Source organism: Mesoplodon bidens (assembly GCF_964165515.1).
Source record: "Mesoplodon bidens genome assembly, chromosome: 19".
Taxonomy (NCBI): Eukaryota; Metazoa; Chordata; class Mammalia; order Artiodactyla; family Ziphiidae; genus Mesoplodon; species Mesoplodon bidens.
The window spans coordinates 13934669-13952960 of NC_138179.1; the positions used below are offsets into that span (position 1 = coordinate 13934669).

The following is an 18292-nucleotide window of genomic DNA, read 5'->3' on the forward strand; positions in this document are numbered from 1 at the left end:
CTCTGTGAACTATTCGGTCATGGGTGGAGCGCAGGAGGAGAGTGGAGGGAAAGGGCACCAGCTGAGGATCACCCACTTCCCTCTCCCAAGTATCATCCTCCATCCTCCTGCCTCGGCAACCTCCCTTTCTCCCTTTCTCTAAACTCACTTCCTCTTGCTCCTGGCTCCTCCCCATTGAATAACTGCCAGATTGCTTTGGTTTCTGTTTCTTTGTTAAGTCCTCCCCAGTGCAGAGGACTGCCCTGTCAGTGTGCAAAGTAGCAGCGACCACAGAGGTGGTGGAGAGATGGCCTTCGGCGGCGCCCAGCCTCCCTATCTGAGCCCAGTGAGTTCCGGGGCTGTGGGTAGCCTCAGCCAGGGGGAAACAGCTGTGGGGTTCTGAGGAAGCTGCTCTTGCAGGCGGAAGGGGGTGGCATCCCAAAGAGAACACCACAAGGGCAGAAATGCCAGCTGGGGCAACCCTGACACAACTTCTGCTCTGCATCCGTCTCCCTGGTGCCATTCAGGGCTGGAGGGGGTGAGCATCATCGAGATTTGTGTGTCTGACAAACGCTTACTGAGCTCTCTCCGGGTGCCTCTCCTGTTCTAGGTGCTCAGTGGGGGAAAGAAGGGCCTAAGTAACAACTAGAAAAGTGATGGCTTTTTTTGCATGAAGGGAGAAGTAAACAGGGCTTATGGGGAGATTAACAACCCAGCACGGCAGTGAAGGGCATTACTTTGAAGAGGGCCTCTCTGGGGTCAGCCATTTACTAGCTGGGTGACCTCAAGCAAGTTACTTTACCTCTCTGAGCCTCCATTTCTCCATCTGTATAATGGGGATAATCCTTAAGTCACTGCCCAGGGCTGGGGTAAGGATTAAGGGAGGCAGCACTTCGAGAGAGCGTGAATGGTGTCTGGCCCACTGTGGGCGCTCTGGAAGTGTGTAGAATTGTTACAAGTCTGGGGGCAGCAGGGAAGGCCTCCCAAGGCGGTGCCTGCTCCCTGAGGGGTGAGTGAACAAGGCAGGGCAGGTCAAGGGTGTCTGAGAGGGACCATCTCTGGAGTTGGGGGGGAGCGGGGCTGCCCCTGCACTGTGGGGCGCAAAGGGCTGCCTTCTGTGCCTTTTTGCCTTCTCTGGGGAGCCCCTGTGGCAGGCGGCCTTTTTAAACCTTCATCACCCCCATGTCATACATGGAAAACTGAGGCTCAGAGAGGCGGAGGCCATTTGTCAAATGTCCCCAGATGGTAAGTGGCTGAGGAAGGAGGTGTCTTTTTTTTTTTTTTTTTTTTTCGGTACGCGGGCCTCTCGCTGTTGTGGCCTCTCCCGATGCGGAGCACAGGCTCCGGACGCGCAGGCTCAGTGGCCATGGCTCACGGGCCCAGCCGCTCCGCGGCATGTGGGATCCTCCCGGACCGGGGCACGAACCCGTGTCCCCTGCATCGGCAGGCGGACTCTCAACCACTGCGCCACCAGGGAAGCCCGGAAGGAGGTGTCTTGAGTTCCCCCCCCCCAGAGGAAGGAGGTGCCCCAGAGAGAGCACTGGGGAGGACGTGGGCCCGCAGGCGGCAGCCCAGGCCCAGGAGGATTCTGTGGTCACTGTGTCCTGGGCCGGGCCCTGCAGTAGGAGCCTCTCTCGGCCTCTGCTTCCCAAGAGGTCGGCAGGTGGGCTGACGGAGCCCTTCGTGGGGAGCGGGGGTGGGCGGAAATAGGTGCTGGGGAGCTGCTGGGGGGCAAACAGGCCAAACCCACCTCTGCAGGGGCCCCAGCGTGGCCTGTTTGCTCTGGGCAGTGTCCAGTGCCCCTCCGTCCATCTCGTGAGGGCTCCAAGGGTGGGGCTGGAGGAAGCTGGGCCGTCCGGTGGGTGCCTCCACCGTGGCCTCGGGGTCAGAACATGTCACCTGGTCTCTTGCTCCATCAGATGGGCGACCCGCAGTCCCTTCCAGGCCCTGACGTTTTATTCTGGTGACGTGTTTTTACTTTTTAACCCTTGGATTCAAAAGCCAAAGATTTCAAATCAGAAGGAAACTCCTTCTATGGCAGCAGAGAGTCAAAACAGGGCCTTGGAAGTCCAGACCAGAAAGGGGCTGGGTGCAGGCCTCACAGGCACCCAGAGTACCGTCCAGCCCACATAGCCACCCTCTCCCAGGCCAGCCATTGACCTGAGTATCTGGGACCTCACTTCCTCCAAAATGCAGTGGAAAGGTCCTCTGCCCGGCCTGTCTGCTGAGGAGGCCAAGCCTCCAGGACCTGCCTCTGGAGCCCCACCCATTCCTCGCCCACGCCCCGCTGGCCTCATCTGGCCCAGCCCCCAGAGGGCCAGGTGGGCAGCTGGTGTCACAGTCAGGACAGGACTCGCTGTTTGGTCCAGGGGAGCACTCGGTGAGCCAGGAGCGAGGATGTTCTGGGCTTCATCGTGAGAAGCAGACCGTGTGGTGGTTAAAAGCATGGGTGCTGGGGTTCAAACCCAGCTCTATCTCTGCCCGGCTGCGTGGCTCTGGGCAAGTTATGCAAACTTCCTGTACCTGTTTCCTCATCTGTAAACGTGGCACTAGTAATGACCAGGGTCACAGATGGGGAAGGTCGGCCACCAGCAGGGCAGCAGTGCCCTTTGGCTCAAAGCTGCCCCCGCTGGGTGAGCCCCCTGTGCCAGTTGTGGTTGGGTGGCCTCTGTGACACTGGGCCTCCAGAAGGGGGCTGCTCACCCTCTGGCCTGTAGGGCCTGACTCTGCTTTCCGGACTGGATAGGAAGAGGAGGAAAAAATCCTCAGCCTCCAGGCACAGCCCAGAGCTGAGAGCAAGTTCTGACCCAGCAGAAAGATTAAGTCATCCTTATGCAGACAGCTGCTATTGTCAAGGCCTTCCAGCCACGGGCTTTCTACTTAGCCTCTCACCTAATCCTGTTAAGCACACTGCCTGGCTGGCAATGCTATTGTATCACTGTTCCGAGGAGGAAATTGGGGTGCAGGCAGGTCAAGTGACTTGTTCAACATCAGAGCTGCCACAGCACAGGGAGCTGGAAGGCAAGCCCAAGCTGTGGGACCATAAATCCAGCATAAAAACCCATCCTCCTAAGTCATACAAAGCAAAAGCAGGTGCTGCCGTTTCCTGCTAAGGTCACACACACACACACACACACACACACACACACACACACACGCACACACACACACGCACACACATACACGCATGGAGGGGTCCTTGGCCAGCCAGGCTTAAAACAATACAAATTTATTCTCTTACAGTTCTGGAGGTCAGAACTCTAAAATCCAAGTGTCAGCAAGGCTATTTCCTTCTGGAGGCTTCAGGGGAGAATGTTTCCTTTTTTTTTTCCTGCAACTGTTGAATCTCAAATGTTTTCATCATCTTTTTTTTGTGTGTGGGGGTGTTCCATTTTATTTTTGATTTATTTTTAATTTTTTATTTTTTTGGCTGCGTTGGGTCTTTGTTGCTGCACGTGGGCTTTCTCTAGTTGCCGCGAGCCGGGGGCTACTCTTCGTTGCGGTGCATAGGCTTCTCGGTGCACGGGCTTCTCACTGCGGTGGCTTCTCTTGCTGTGGAACACGGGCCCTAGAGCACGCAGGCTTTAGTAGTTGTGGCATGTGGGCTCAGTCGTTGCGGCGCACAGGCTTAGTTGCTCCCCAGCATGTGGGATCTTCCCAGACCAGGGATGGAACCCGTGTCCCCTGCACTGGCAGGCGGATTCCCTGCGCCACCAGGGAAGCCCGAGAATGTTTCCTTGCCTTTTCCTGCTTCAAGAGGCTGCCTGCCTGCGTTGGCTTGTGGCCCCTTCCTCCGCCTTTAAAGCCAGAGCTTCTTGCTTCTGTTGTCACGTCTCCTACTACCAATTCTCCTCTTCTGCCTCCCTCTTTGAGGACCCTGTGACTACACTGGGCCCACCTGAATAATCCAGGATAACCTCTACATCTCAGGATCCTCAACCTAATCACATATGCAAAAGCCCTTCTGCCGTGTCAAGCAACGTATTCGCAACTTCCAGGGATTAGAATGTAGACATTTGTGGTGGGACAGAGGGGAGGGTGGTAGTCGTTCAGTCTACCATACCCTCCTTGGAGTCAACCAGTGTTAGCAGTTTCTTTGAATCCTTCCAGAAATGTTTTATTCATGGTAAGTAAATATATGTATATAGCCTCCCCAACCCACTTTTTAAATAATACGTGAGGCATCATTCCGTATCAGTCCTCAAAGAGTCCCCTGCTTCCTCTCCTCTTCGTGTTAAGCCTCCAGAGAATCCATTCTATGGAAATACCATAATTAATTTCACCATTTTCTTCTTGGTGGACTTTTGGACTCTTTCCAATTTTTTTGCAATTAGAACGTGGCAGTGCATAATCTTGCCTTTAGGATTCTACTCAATTTGAAGTAATCTTGTGTTTCAGAATTTGAGGGCACCATTTAAGGCAACAAAATCTCACAAAGCTGTTTTTGGGGGAAATCCTTTCTGAAAATTAACCTGTACTGCCCGCCCCCATTACCCACACATGGCTTCCTCCATTCCGCCTTCCTCCCGCCCCTGATGAGCCCAGCCCAGCACATTCTGCTCTCAGTTCTGTATACCTTAGTGTGAACATGCTTAAGGGAAGGCCCGTACTTGCCAGGAGTATATGCATTTTAAGCCCTGTGTCTGTCATGATGGTGTGAAAGGCTCTTAAGAGAATTTCAGACTTCAACCAACAAATGAGGGGATTCTTTTTCCAGGAAGTACGGCATGCTGGTCTATAAATGTGTCAGGCTGATTCTACTTCTTCAAAATCACTGGCGTGGACAGAGACAACAGAAAGAACTCAGAGATGTAGAGAAGCCATGAGTTGCTTAAGGTCACCAAAGTATTTAATGGCAGAGTTCAGACCTAACCTGAGGTGCCACAAAAGACACCTTTCCCAAAGGTCCATGGGGAGAAGAGTCTGTCTGAATGGGATCCTGGTGTTACAGGTTATCTCCCAGGGCGAGCTGTGCACATGAGTTAGGAGGGGTTTCTCTGGATTCTGAGTGGTTGCACAACTCAAGGGCATAGGCTAGGACTGAACTGGGCTGGTGGGTGTTTTTCGTTTGCCTGCAGAGTGTTTATTTTAACTCGTTGCTAAAGAAAACTTTAAAATTTAGAGAGAATAGTATCATAAACAACACATACCCATCATTCAGTTTCAACTCATGACCTATCTTGCTTCATCTCTACCCAACCCTACTTCCCTTTCCACTCCTGGATTACTTTGAAGCACATCTACATATATCATTTCATTGCAAATATTTCATTATATGTCTCTATAACAAAGGAACTCTTCTACAATCCTTTTTAAAGGATTTCCGCCCCAGAAATTAGAAAGCTTTACAGAAAAAAAATTCCAGATTTTGGTCTTCTCCTAAAGACGTGGAAGCTCTGCCAACACTGGACCTGGATGGTAATCACTGGTTACAGCTGAGTGGACACTGCCTTTTTAGATAAGGAAGATGATGTCTCCTTTGCCTCAGTCCCTACCACTCCCTATTGTACCCTACCTGGCCAGCTCACCTATACACATCACCTGCCTGGCTCCTGTACACATTTAATTTTTTTTAACATGTTTATTGGAGTATAATTACCTTACAATGGTGTGTTAGTTTCTGCTTTATAACAAAGGGAATCAGTTATACATATGTCCCCATATCTCTTCCCACACATTTAATTTTTGTAAGGAATTGACTTAAAGGAGGAGGTAGAAAAGACTTGAACAACTTGAAAAATGTGAAAATTGACTAGGAGATAGAACTGTGTTTAAGGCAGTTTGTAGAACCACATTAGATAAAAGGCATTCAGGAAGGAAGCTTTGAAAGTTGAGACATAAGCAATTTAGGAATTTTGATTAGAGACCAAGGTGGACGGAAGCAGAGGGACAGTAGAGAGATAACCTACTATGTACGAGCCTCTTCCACAGACTCTTTGTCACTCAAGCATCAATCTCACTCAGAAGGTGGGATTTATCTCTATTTCACAGATGAGGAAATTGAGGCACAGAGAAGTTAAACAAACTTCCCAAGGCCGCTAAGGTACCAAGGAGCTAAATTAGGATTTAAATCTGGAGTATGCCTGGCTCTAAAATGAGGCATCCCTCACCATAACCATGGATCCTTTAAAGAGGCTCAGGAAAGAGAATGTGACAAAGTGGTGGGGCCCAGGAGGGGTGGAGATGTCACATTAGGGCTTTGGAGGATGCCAAGGGCCTGGGGGAAGGCATGGGGGCCCAGGAGCAGGAATAGAAGAGGGGACTGCCCCGTGGTTGCAGAGAGCACCCGGGAAGAGGCACTTTCTGAGGAGGTGGAGGGCAAAGGTCATGGTCACCACTGTTCTCGGGGTGGGATGGGCAGGAGAGGGGAGGATGCCTTCTCCTTGGCCTGCTCAGGTGAGCAGAAGGTTTATCCTCGAGAACAGGTTGGTGGGTCTCTTTGGTCCCTTGGGCCCCCTGAGTCCCCAGCCAGGGGACTTTGCTAGGAACCTGGCCTGGGGGTCCAGCAGCCCCCTCCTCACTCCCCTGGTTCCTTCCCATCTCAGGGCTGTGTACATGCCACGTCTTCCTCTTAGCAGCTGTCACACTGTCCCCGTCACATCCTCTCAGAGCCGGAGGGCTCTCCTTCTCACAACCTCAGAACGTCTGGGTAACTTCCTCACTGCAGGCCTGGAGGGTCCGTGGGGCAGAGCCTCAACGTGTCCTGTTCACAGCCGCACCTGGCCCCTAGCCCAGGGCCCGACACCCAGGCCAGCCCCCAGCAAGTGCTGAAGAGAAGCAGGCCGGCCCGCTGACCACTGTCTCCTCCCGCAGGCCATCCCCTTCACTGGGATAATCCAAGGGGGTCTCCAGGACGGACTTCAGATCACCATCAATGGGACCGTTATATATTCCAACGGAAACAGGTACCTGGAAATGTTGTTTCTCTCAGCCTCGCCCCTGCGCGCACCAGGGCGCTCTCAGCTCAGGTTGGTCCCCTCAGCATCCTCCGAGCTGCCCGCACCTGGCTCAGGGGATGAGAAGGGCCCGGCCCCCGCCAACAATGCACAGCACTCCTGCCATCTGCCAGTAGCACCCAGGGCACCATTAACCAGACTCCCCAGAGACGAGGGAGGGACAATGAGAGCTCCCAGTCTAAGGAGGGAAGCAGGCCAGCCCAGAGGCAGAAGCTGTAGGACTGAACATTGTATGCTATGACCCAGAGTTGCAAAAACATCACCTTCCTTCATTTCCTATAGCTGCCCTCATCTACTTCGGAACCCTCACTCGGTCTGACGTGGAAATAGTTAAACTCGCCATCAAAGTTGTAATTTGGTCTCTTTCAGTTTCAAGCTCTTTTCTGGAAAATGCTAAGTCAATGCAAAAAATAAATCTTAGCGCTGTTTCCAGCCCTCCTCCTAGCTCCCAAGGGGGCTTCCCAAGAGAAGAGCTTGCACATATTCTCAGAGGCAGGAGGGTCCTCGGATGTTCACGCAGCCCTGGCTGACCTCTGCTGAGGTCCGGGTGGCTCGGAGGCCTGGGACCTGTGCCCAGTTTCGGTGGGGTCCACGTGGGCTGCACCCTGAGGTCCACAGTGCTCACGGAGGCCCCTCTGGACACGTGGCCCTCTCTCAGAAGCCTCTGTGTCCCAATCCCAGCCGGCTTCTGCTCCTACTTTTCCTCTCATCACTTTGCATGGGGCCTGGGGACCTTCTGGATCCCTTCAGGCCCCTCCCAGGCCCAGCCCTACCCCTGCATCTAGATTCTAGATGACCTCCTCTGCCATTGCTTCCCCTCCAGGTGGACACGGCCACACTGACCATGGGACTTGAGAGCCCTGAGTGCCCCCAGGGGACTCGGAGGGAAGTGAGGCGCCCAGATCCCCCAAAACTCTGCCAGCATGGGAGTCCCAGACCTCGACTCTGAACTTCCATTGCTTTCTCTCTCCCCCGTCCTCTGCCTACCCTTTCTCCCAGCGCAGGAGGGCTCTCTACTCCCACCCTAATAGAATCTCTCCCTACTTCCGAGGGTCCCCCTTCCGATGGGAGCTTAGGCTCTCTCCCTTCCCTGGGGCAGGAATTTTCGAAGGAACACAGGAATGAAGCTGGAGGACCGCAAAGAGAAAACTACACCCAGAGATATTTCAGAAACACTATTCTCCACTTTAAGAGGAAAACGGACTTAGAAGTTCTCATGCCAGAGTCATTTGGAGCTTCCTTTCCCTTTGGTATTCCCAGAGGGAGGGCGGCTGGGCTTAGGGCCAGGCCAGTTTCCCGCAGGCCCTGCTGGCTGAGGGTTCACAGAGTGCTCCGGTGTTGAGGACGGCATCCAGAACGCACCCCCCTTAACCGAGAAAGAGAATGGGCTCTGGGGACTTCCCTGGTGGTCCAGTGGTCAGAACTCCACACTTCCACTGCAGGGGGTACAGGCTTGATCCCTGGTTGGGGAACTAAGATCCTGCAAGCTGTGCGGCCAAAAAAAAAAAAAAAAAAAAAGTGGAGGGGCTCTGCAGGTAGGGGCTCTGTCCATCGAGGGCCACCCTTGGGTGCAGGGCAGTGCCTGGCTCTGTGGGGCATGACATGGGAGCGAGGCATGCTCTCTGACTGCTGTGTGTTTGTTGGGGAGACCAAAGTGACCCCGAGAGGCAGGCTGTAAACCACACTGGTGCTGAGTTCAGGGAACGCTGGAGACCCTCAGAACCTGAGACTGGAACTTGGTTTGGGGACACGAGCGACCTCCGTCTGGAAAGAGGCAGAACAAACATTTATTGCGCCCACTTTGTGAGCCAGGTCCCTCGGAAGATTCTTTTGTTTCAGTCCTCACCTTAGAGTCAAGGCTGTACCCAAAGGAAGTTGGGATGGTGAGGGGCTTCCTCCGAGGAGAGATGGGAACAAAGAGTTGCTTGCCTGGGGGCTTCCCCTGGCCGCCTTGTTAATCATCCTCGAAGGAAGGCAGTCACCCCCTTTCCCGGGTGTGGCAGCTTGAGGGTAGCGAGGTGCGGGGTCATGGCAGATGACAAACAGTGCAGAGCTGGGGTCTGGGTCCAGGCCTGCTGACCTCACTCAGGTCAGGTGGACACACGCCAACCTCTACAGAGGGACAGACGCGCACACTGAGGTCCCCACGCCTGGAGAGCTAGTGTTTATTCTATGCCTCCCCTTTAGACACCATCTCTGTAGGCGTCCCAGCAATGTCACATATTCTTTCCATTTGTCCTCTTCTCTCTCTGAGCAGACGTGGGCTGGCCTCCAATGAGCGACCACTGGGTGCAAAAGGTTCTCACTCCTAGGCACACTTCTCGACTTCCATCTTGGATACAAATTTCTTTACCCATTTTCTACTTATTTTTAGAAAATCACACTGTAAGGGCAAAATGTAACTGCACGAAAACATACGAAGTGCAAATTAGGTGAGCAAAAAAGATGGCAACAACTAAGGATGGGTACAAACCAGCCACGCAGGTTGTAGGCAGGATCCCAGATGGATGTCAGTCAAAGGCGTGACACCCTCCTGTTCCCACCCTTGGCAGTAAACCAGGATACCGAGAGCACTGTCTGATTTCCCTTGGCCTAGGTTTTCTGTGAACCTTCAGACCGGCTGCAAAGACAGTGACATTGCTTTCCACTTCAACCCTCGGTTTGAAGAAGGCGGGTATGTGGTCTGCAACACGAAGCAGAAAGGATGCTGGGGGCCTGAGGAAAGGAAGATGCAAATGCCTTTCCAGAGGGGGTGTCCGTTTGACCTCTCCTTCCTGGTACAGAGCTCGGGGTTCAAGGTGAGCAGGAACCCTTCTCCCTTCCCTTCCGCTGCCTGTCCCCCAGCCTGATCAGGCATGGTGAATAGCATTTAAATAGTCACGTGGGCAGCACCTTTGTACAGAGAAGAGGACCATTTCCTTGTAAGGATGCAGTCTCCTTACACACCTTCACCTGCATCTGCATGTGCACCTGTTGTTCTTTTACTACGGAAATAAGCACTAGATAAGTCACCATGGTGCTTTTCAGCCTCCTGGGTCTTTAAAGTCCAAATTATTTCCCTTCCTCTGCCCTCCGTCCACTCTAGGTCTCTGGTAACATTTGTTTTTGTTACATTGTTGCAGCCTTTATCCAGGTGTTATTAATGGCTTAGTTTTGCAGGGCATTGCAAACTGCTTTTGCAAGCAAAGCAGTGTCTCTGGGCTTGGGGAGACAGGAGGGCGGGTGAGTACATCTGTGTCTGTGCCTCTCTGTGTGAACATGGATGTTCCCAACCCCTCGACATGCAACCTGACGTCACCTCTCCGAGAACATTTGTATGCATATTTCAGTAACACCTCAGGTGACCTAAGATTAGAAAGACAAACCTACTGCAATAAACAAACAACCATAAGAACTAAAAAGCCAACCACCAGAGCCACGTAGGGATTGTGTTCGGATGCACTTTGGATCACAAGCATGTTCGTGTAACTGGCGCAGCTCTGAAGGCTGATGCCCCTGACCTACAGGGGATGGATGTGAAAACTAGACACAGCTCTAAACTTCTAGAAGCAGGGGCCCCAGGAGCTTGGGTGAGTTCCCACCTGGCCAGGGACCCCCTCCTGAAACATGCACTCATCTCGGCAGGTGATGGTGAACAGCAACCTCTTCATGCAGTACGCACACCGCGTGCCCTTCCACCGCGTCGACACCATCTGCGTCACGGGCGCCGTGCAGCTGTCCTACATCAGCTTTCAGGTCAGACTGTCCACCCGGCACCCGCCCCCAGGGGCTGGGTGCAGGGCCCGGTCCATTGTGCCCAGGCCCTGCTGCGTGGGCCCAAAAGTGCCAGCCAGTCTCCTTTCCAGGTGGCTCTGGGGACACACCTCTGGCTCCCCCGTCCTGTCCTTCTTGTGTCGCTATCTCTGTCTGGGACACCTGCTTCAGTCTCCCGGGCTCCTAGGCCACTCATCTCTGTCATTCCCACCCTGGTTAGGAGGCCGTGTGGTTCTAGAAAGACCCGAGGCTTGGGAATCAAACTGAATCCAGCTCAAATCTCCAGCTCAGCCATTCTCATCGGCTGGGGGAATCTTAGACAAGTGACTTCGCCTCTCCCAGCCTCAGTCTCCTCACCTGTGGAAGGAGCAGGGTCTCTGCCACCCCATAGGTCCTTGTGTGAGTTCAATGAGGCGATACACGTCAGAGGTCACAGAATAGCCTTCATGGGCCACGCTTGGGTCTATTTGACCCTCTCTGTGCTTTAAAATTTTTGAACGTGTTACCAGCATCTAAAAGGTCAGCAGAAGTTTTTTGTTTTGTTTTGTTTGTTTTATTTATTTAATTAATTAATTAATTAATTTATTTTTGGCTGCGTTGGGTCTTTGTTGCTGCCCGTGGGCCTTCTCTAATTGCATTGAGCGGGGCTCTAGAGCACGGGCTCTAGGTGCGCGGGCTTCAGTAGTTGTGGAATGTGGGCTTCAGTAGTTGTGGCTTGCAGGCTCTAGAGCACAGGCTCAGTAGTTGTGGCGCATGGGCTTGGTTGCTCCACGGCATGTGGGATCTTCCTGGACCAGGGCTCGAACCCCTGTCCCCTGCACGGCAGGCAGATTCTCAACCACTGCACCACCAGGGAAGTCCCTCAGCAGAAGTTTTGCAAGGTGAAAAAGTTCTGGGGCTGGATGGTGGTGATGGTTGCCCAGCTATGGGAGTCGACTTAATGCCACTGAACAGTACATTTAAAAATAGTTAAGCTGGTCAATTTTATGTGCATTTCACCACAGTTGAGAAAAAAAAAAAAAGTCAGGCGATAGCACATGGTAATCTGGATTTCTGGCTTTTTGTGAAAACTGGAAAGATTGGGGTATGCTGGTCCCACATTCTGCAGGGCCCCGGGCCGCTGGTTGGGAGCTGTCGGCACCACTTTGGTATCTGAGTGTGTACCCTGAGATGGGAAGGCACACAGCAGGCCCTTGACAAATATGAGGCCCTTTCTCTTTGGTCCTCATCTGTCATATTCCTTCCCTCCCTAACTCCCGCTGTGGGGTTGGGGAGAGAAGAGAGAGAGACGGAGGTGGAGAGAGAGACAGCCAGCCTGCTGTCCCTCCCTGGAGCCTAACCTTCCCTCTGCCCGTCCTGGACACCCCTGCTCCCCCTGCTTGCCTGTCTGTCTCCCTCTTGCACGGCCCCTGCTTTTCCCCTCTTCCTTGGCTCCGTTAATGCTTCTCTTCAGCCCATGGCACCTTTTGTTTTAACAGAACACCGGCGCAGCTCTCATCCAGCCCACCTTCTCCACGGTGCAGTTCTCCCAGGCTGCCTGTTTCCCACCCAAGCCCAAGGGGCGCAAACCGAAAGTGAGTTCAGTGGAGGCCTGGGGAGGCTGAGCTGTCAGCAGGAAGGACAGAGCATGCGAGACGCCGGTCCAGCCAGCAGGCCAGCCAGGGTCTCCAGGCCCTGTCGTGCCCAAAGGTTCCCTGCCTCCATCCACAGCCCCGTGCCCAGAGCTGGGGACCTGGGAGTTGTCCTTGGCTCTTCCCTCCTCTCCTTATCTCTCCAGGGCACCAGTACCTCTCTTCCCAAAGCCACTGCCTTGGGCAGGCCATGTGCCCCCTCAACACCCCGACCACAGCCTGGTTCCCCACGCCCCACTCACCCACCACAGTGACCTTCCTATGTACAAATCTGATCACGTCCTCCCCCTGCTTTAAAGTCCTAAAGGCCCCAAGTCCCTCTAGATGAAGTCCAGATAGCAGGACCTGCAGAATCCTCCCCAGTCTTGCCCCAGCCTCCCTCCCGGCCTCATCCCTCACCCAGGAAGCTCACGCAGCCTCCACTGCTCACTTGGGGCTCTCTCAGGCCACCGTGCTTTCTGCACATGCTGCCCCAGTGCTGAAAGCACCCTTTGCCACCCACCCCTAGCCAATCCCGAATGGCCCTTCACAGGTCTGCTCAAGTGGCACTCCTCTGGAGCATCGTCCCTGGAGCAGACCACTGGATGCCCTCCTGAGTCACCACAGACTTTGGACATCTCTGTACTACGCCAGTCGCCACGTCCTGCTCTAACTGTGTTTATGTGTGTCTCCTCATCACTCTCCTCCCTCCTTCCCTACACCCACCAGGCCCTTTGTGGGCTGGGATTGTAGGTGGTTCATTTGTGTATCCCTAGCTTTTTGCACAGTGCCTGGCATGCAGTAGGGACTCAGTTAGTGAAGGTGGAATAGGTTTGCAAGAGGAACAGTCTGCCGGGTGAAGGCAGGGTCCCGGACAGGACGGGGAGCAGGGCCTGGCCCTTTCTTTGGCCACTTGAGCCGTGGGGACTGGGAGGAAGGCTGTCTCTCTACCCAGCCTCCCCGGGCCCAGCACGGCGCAGCTGGGGCACCTGCCTTCTGCCATGCGGACGCGGGACTGGTGGAGCCGCAGGCAGCCTTGGCAGGGCAGCCCGACTTTGGCCCTGGCCTGGGGAGGACAGGGTGTGGTGGATACAATCAGCAGAACTGGGTACCATCTGGATTTTATCTCTTGTTACCTGGGTGAGCTCGGGCAAGTTGCCTAATCTTTCTGAGACTAACTAGTTGCCTCACCGGCGAAATAGGAGGCAAGGATGTCTCCCTCATTGTAAAGTCTTGAAGCCAGAGTCTGGCACACAGCAGGCCTTCAGCCAGTGTAAGTTTTCACCTTATGGGTGAAATGTGGCACCAGGCGTAATGGCTTTGCCTGCGGGAGCAAAGGGAAGCTAAATGGTCTGCATCAGACACACCCTCCTCTCCTTCTGAAGGAGCCAATGGGAATGTTCCCCCTCCCCAACCCCACTGCATAACCACAGTGTACCCGGGATGCTGGGTGAGAATCTGGGCGCCCAGAAGGCTCAGGAGGGAGGCCGTGTGTGGGGAGGCATTTCTTACCACAGCTTCTGCCGCCATGTTCCTCTCGTGTGGCGCCCGTGTTAACCACCATTTTGGCTTCTCTTCCCCTTCAGCCTCCAAGGATCAGGCCGGCCAGCTCGGCTCCCATTGTAAGTGTCTTGCTCTCTCCTCGGAATCTCTTCACTTCCGCTTTTCCTGTGGGTTAAAAGGAGGAGGCGGAGTCAAGCATGGAGCCTCTCCCATTGGAGGGAAGGGCCGCCAAGGCCAGACCTTTTGGCCATCTGCCCGGATGGGGTGATGGTGGGAGGGAGTTCGGGGTGCGGGGAGGGGTGGCTGGCCCTGATGAATCGGGAAGGAGCCCCAGTGGCCGCTGGTTTGCTCAGGGCCCTGCCACTCCGTGGGCAGCCACAGGACACCAAGGCCCCACGTTCACTTCTTCCTTCTGCAAAGCGAGGCTGTCCTAGAGAGATTCCCCTGAGAAGAAAGACGCAGGCCACAAATGCAGCCATGTTTCTTCTCCAGAGAAGAAACACCTCTACCTGCCAATTTTGGGGCCTCTGGTCAGGATGATGGGGCTGGTTACAAGCTCAAGATGACCTCACCTAAGAGGAGTGTGTTAAGTGGTGCCCTCTGGTGGCAGGTGGCAGTCTTCACACCGGTGAGAGCCGGTTATAATGGGGCTTCTTTCTTCCAGACTCAGACCATCATCCACACCGTGCAGAGCGCCCCTGGACAGATGTTCCCTGTAAGTCTGAACGCTCTGGTCAGCTCACAGCCCCACCACGTGCCCTTTTCCCAAGGAGTGAATTCTCTAGGCCCAGAGTCAGGAAGAAAGCAGTTTAGCAAGGAAGATGAGGACATTTGGGGCTGGGCCCTCTGCTTAGGAGAAACGCACGTAAAACTCTCCTTGGGACAGTAGAGATTCTGGATCAGGCTGGATTTACCCAACGACCCAAGAAATAGGTCCCCTAGGGACCAACAGGAAAACTGGTCCTTCTGTCCCTGAGAGGAGGTGCAGTGGTCCCAGTATCTGGATATGAGACCCTCCATCCTGAGGACAAGCCCCCAGGATGTCACTGCTGATCACAGGCTTAGGCTGCTTCTCCTCCTCCTGTGCCAGTGCAATGCACACGGGGGGCCTGGAGTCAGTGGGGCTGCCCTTGGAGGGGTTGAGGGGCAGGTGACCATGACGGGATCCAGGAACACGGCAGGAGTCCTGCCAAGGCTGACATGGGAAGGAAGGCGACTGGGAGAATCCAAGGCCTGAAGCCTCACAACCTCAGTCTCCCATTGGAGCATCCCCTCTAGAACGTGCGAGGGCGTGTGTGTGTGCGTGCGCGTGTGCGTGTGTGCGTGCGCGCACTCCCGTACTGAATTTCCCGATCTCTTTTCAACAGAATCCCCTGATCCCACCCATGGCGTATCCCAGCCCAACCTATGTAAGTGGTTTCTCTGGGAGGGGTGGAGGTCTGGTTTGTGTTGTGCAGGGTTGGGGTATGGGGAGAGGGGAGGGCAGCTTACAAAATGAAAAGCAGTTCCTTAGTAAGCTGAAGTTCTGGAAACTTCCAGGTAACTTAGAAGACTTAGGAAAGGGGCTTTCACCTTGAAAATCATCCCTTCACCATGAGCATATTACACGGTCTTCCCTTCTCAGCCCAAGCATCCTTTGCATCCAACCAAAGCTCTTTTCCTGATAGTAAATGCCCACTAATTTGAGGAATGCTGGAAAGTTTTCCTTTGCCATTTACTGAGCCAAGTAAAGATACCATGGAGTTCTTTCTTGAAGATTCAGGCACAGTTACATTGTCGACTGACAGTCCAAATGCACAGAAGTTGACATGAAGTTTCTCCTGCAGCGGCGGCTGCTCTGGCTGCTGCTGTCTGACCTGTCTCCTCCTCCCCACAGCCGATACCTTTCTTCACCTCTATCCCCGGTGGGCTGTACCCCTCCAAGAGCATCATGGTGTCGGGTACCGTCCTGCCCAGTGCTCAGAGGTAAGCCAGGGTTCCTGGGGAGAAGAGACACCCCAAGGTCATTCTGGCCATTCCCCCGGCTCGGGGCAGAGAGTCCATGGGAGCGGCCCATTCCCAGGTTCTACATCAACCTGTGCTCCGGGAGAGACATCGCCTTCCACCTGAACCCCCGCTTCGACGAGAATGCCGTGGTCCGCAACACGCAGATCAACAGCTGCTGGGGGTCCGAGGAGCGAAGCCTGCCCCGACAGATGCCTTTCTTCCGAGGCCAGAGCTTCTCGGTGAGATGCTGCGGCCCCGAGCTGGGAGGGGCTCTCGAGGGGCAGGTGGGGCAGCGGGTGGAGGTCATCTGGGGGCACCTTGATCGAGACAGGCGCTGATGCCTCTGGGGTGAGGACTGGGCCCAGAAGAAGCGAAAGTGTTCTCCGAATTACTGCCACGGTCATTTGACTGTCACTGTCCCACATAAGGCAGGTGGCAGGTACTACCTGCTGTTACAGATGAGGAGACTAACTCACACGTGCAGGTTACTTGCTAAGGTCACACAGCCCATCAGTGCCACATGGAACTCAAGAATGAGGTGTCATTCATTCACTCACTCACTCACTCATTCATTCAACAGTCATTTATCAGCTATTTCATCCAGGCCCACTTTGAGCAGCAAGTACCCCAGGTACTGGGGGGACAATGAGGAAACAGTCCAGGTCCTGCCCCCCATGGAGTTTACAGTCAAGGTCGGGGAGGAACAAGGAGACAAATGTATGGACATATCGCTGCAGAACAGCAATGCGTACTATGCGGGGGGCAAAGCAGAATAAGAAATAAGTGAGCCCTGGGCAGGGGCCATGCTTCCTCAGGTGGGGTCAGACCTTGGAGGAGGCCCCAGCGCAGGCGGGACCTCAGTGGTAGGAGGAGCCCACCTTGCAAAACATCTACGGGGCAGCAGAGGGAGCTGATATTATCGCCGAGGAAGAGGGTCATGGTCGTGGCCTGTCTAGGAAGCAGGAGGCCCGGGGCTTCTGGGAGAGCGAGGATGGGGAGGTGGCGGGTGGCACTGCTGGAGGCCCGGGCGACACAGAGCTGGGTTCTCGACCCTGACTACGTACTCAAATCACCTGAGAGCCTGAAAAAGAAAAAGCAGTGCCCGGTCCCACCCCAGGCCCACGAGAGAGTGAGCCTGGACCCCCGTATTTTTAAATATGCCTTCATACTCCTCACCCAGGGTTGAAAATGACCAAGGTAGGGCCTTGTGGGTCATGGATTGTGGATTTTAGCCCAGGGTGCTGGTGTGTTTCAAGCCAGAGAGCAATATACTTTGATAGCTGTGTGACCTTGAGCAAGTGACTTAGCAGCTCTGTGCCTCAGTTCCCTTATCTAAAATATGGGACCGCTAGTAACATTGATCTCACAGAGGTGGAAGAAGGAAATGAAATCGAGTTTGTGACACGCTCAGGACAGTGCCCGGTGCGCAGTGACTCTGCTGCTGGTGTTAATAGCTATGTGATGGGGACGCTGGTATTTTAACAGCTGTGCTGCCACTGCCGCTGGGAGAATGTCGGGGCGGAAGAGACAAGTTAGGAGGCTGCCGCAGCAGGAGTGCAGGCGCCGAGCACTCCTGTGTGCCGGGTCCTAGGGGCATGGATGACACAGGCATTTGTGTCCCTAGAGGCTCAGGGTCCAGCTAGAGGGTGAGGATAGGGGTGGGGGACACAGCCTGAGGGGGGCGCCTGACTCGGCTAGGAGGGGCTCAGGAGGTGGGGAAAGGCCGGGAAGGCTGGCTGCGGGAGGGTGAGTCCTGAAGGGGGAGTAGCAGTGATCCACGCGGACGGGACAAGGCGTGCAGAGCGGGGAGCCCAGGGGGACGGGCGTTCTGGGGGGAGGAACAGGATACGTAAAAGCACGGGGAAGGAGAGCATGAGGCGCGTTCGGGGAAGAGTGAGTCCTTCGGTGTGGCTCGAATGCAGGTGTGGGTCTTGCTTAACTAACGTTTGGGGAAGGTGGGAAGGAGCCGGGGAGACGTGAGGCTGCCTTAGGCTTTGAGGACAGTCCAGGCGGGGTGCAGATGCCGGGGCCTCTCGTCCAGGTGTGGATCAGGTGTGACGGCTCCTGCCTCAAGTTGGCTGTGGACGGCCAGCACCTGTGTGATTACTACCACCGCCTGAAGAACCTGCCCGCCATCAACAGCCTGGAGGTGGGGGGCGACATCCAGCTGACCCACGTGCAGACATAGGCCAGCCCTGCCCTGGGCTGCCGTCTGCCTCTGCTCATCACCCCCACCTGCCCCGGATCTGGGCCTTTGCTGGAGAGACCACGTCCTTGGCTGGCTCTGCTTCTGGCCAAGTCCACCTCGTCCCACGCTGCCAGCTGTCACTCCACGCAGGAGGCGGTATCCTCGGCCCCTCCCCTTCCTCCAATCTTTAACCTCTCCTCCTCCCGGAAAGCTACCCTGATGACACCCCACTGGTCCCCACCAACGGACAGGAGCCTTCTCAGCAGGGGGCTCTCCCCTTTCCCACTGTCCTTCGAATAAAGAAAGAAAGAACGATG

At 54.7% G+C, this 18292-nt stretch overlaps 1 protein-coding gene across 2 annotated transcripts; it reads left to right on the forward strand.

Annotated features, from left to right (window-relative positions):
- Positions 1-236: 236 nt before the first annotated feature.
- LGALS9 (galectin 9) lies at positions 237-18292 on the forward strand. Of its 2 annotated transcripts, XM_081218986.1 has the most exons (11): positions 237-325; positions 6793-6884; positions 9532-9733; positions 10560-10670; positions 12167-12262; positions 13885-13920; positions 14466-14516; positions 15169-15210; positions 15678-15766; positions 15864-16026; positions 17829-18292. In XM_081218986.1, the coding sequence occupies exons 1-11, from the start codon at positions 287-289 to the stop codon at positions 17973-17975; spliced, it is 1068 nt and encodes a 355-aa protein (XP_081075112.1). In that variant the 5' UTR covers positions 237-286; the 3' UTR covers positions 17976-18292. The 2 variants fall into 2 exon arrangements, with proteins under 2 accessions (XP_081075112.1, XP_081075113.1); XM_081218987.1 differs by lacking the exon at positions 12167-12262.

Bases quoted from the DNA above. Each gene is read 5' to 3' on its own strand.
- LGALS9 (XM_081218986.1), top strand. From the start codon at position 287: ATGGCCTTCGGCGGCGCCCAGCCTCCCTATCTGAGCCCA. The intron at 14,517-15,168 runs GTAAGTCTGAAC...TCTTTTCAACAG, and splicing joins CCCCTGGACAGATGTTCCCT to AATCCCCTGATCCCACCCAT. The intron at 16,027-17,828 runs GTGAGATGCTGC...CCTCTCGTCCAG, and splicing joins TCCGAGGCCAGAGCTTCTCG to GTGTGGATCAGGTGTGACGG.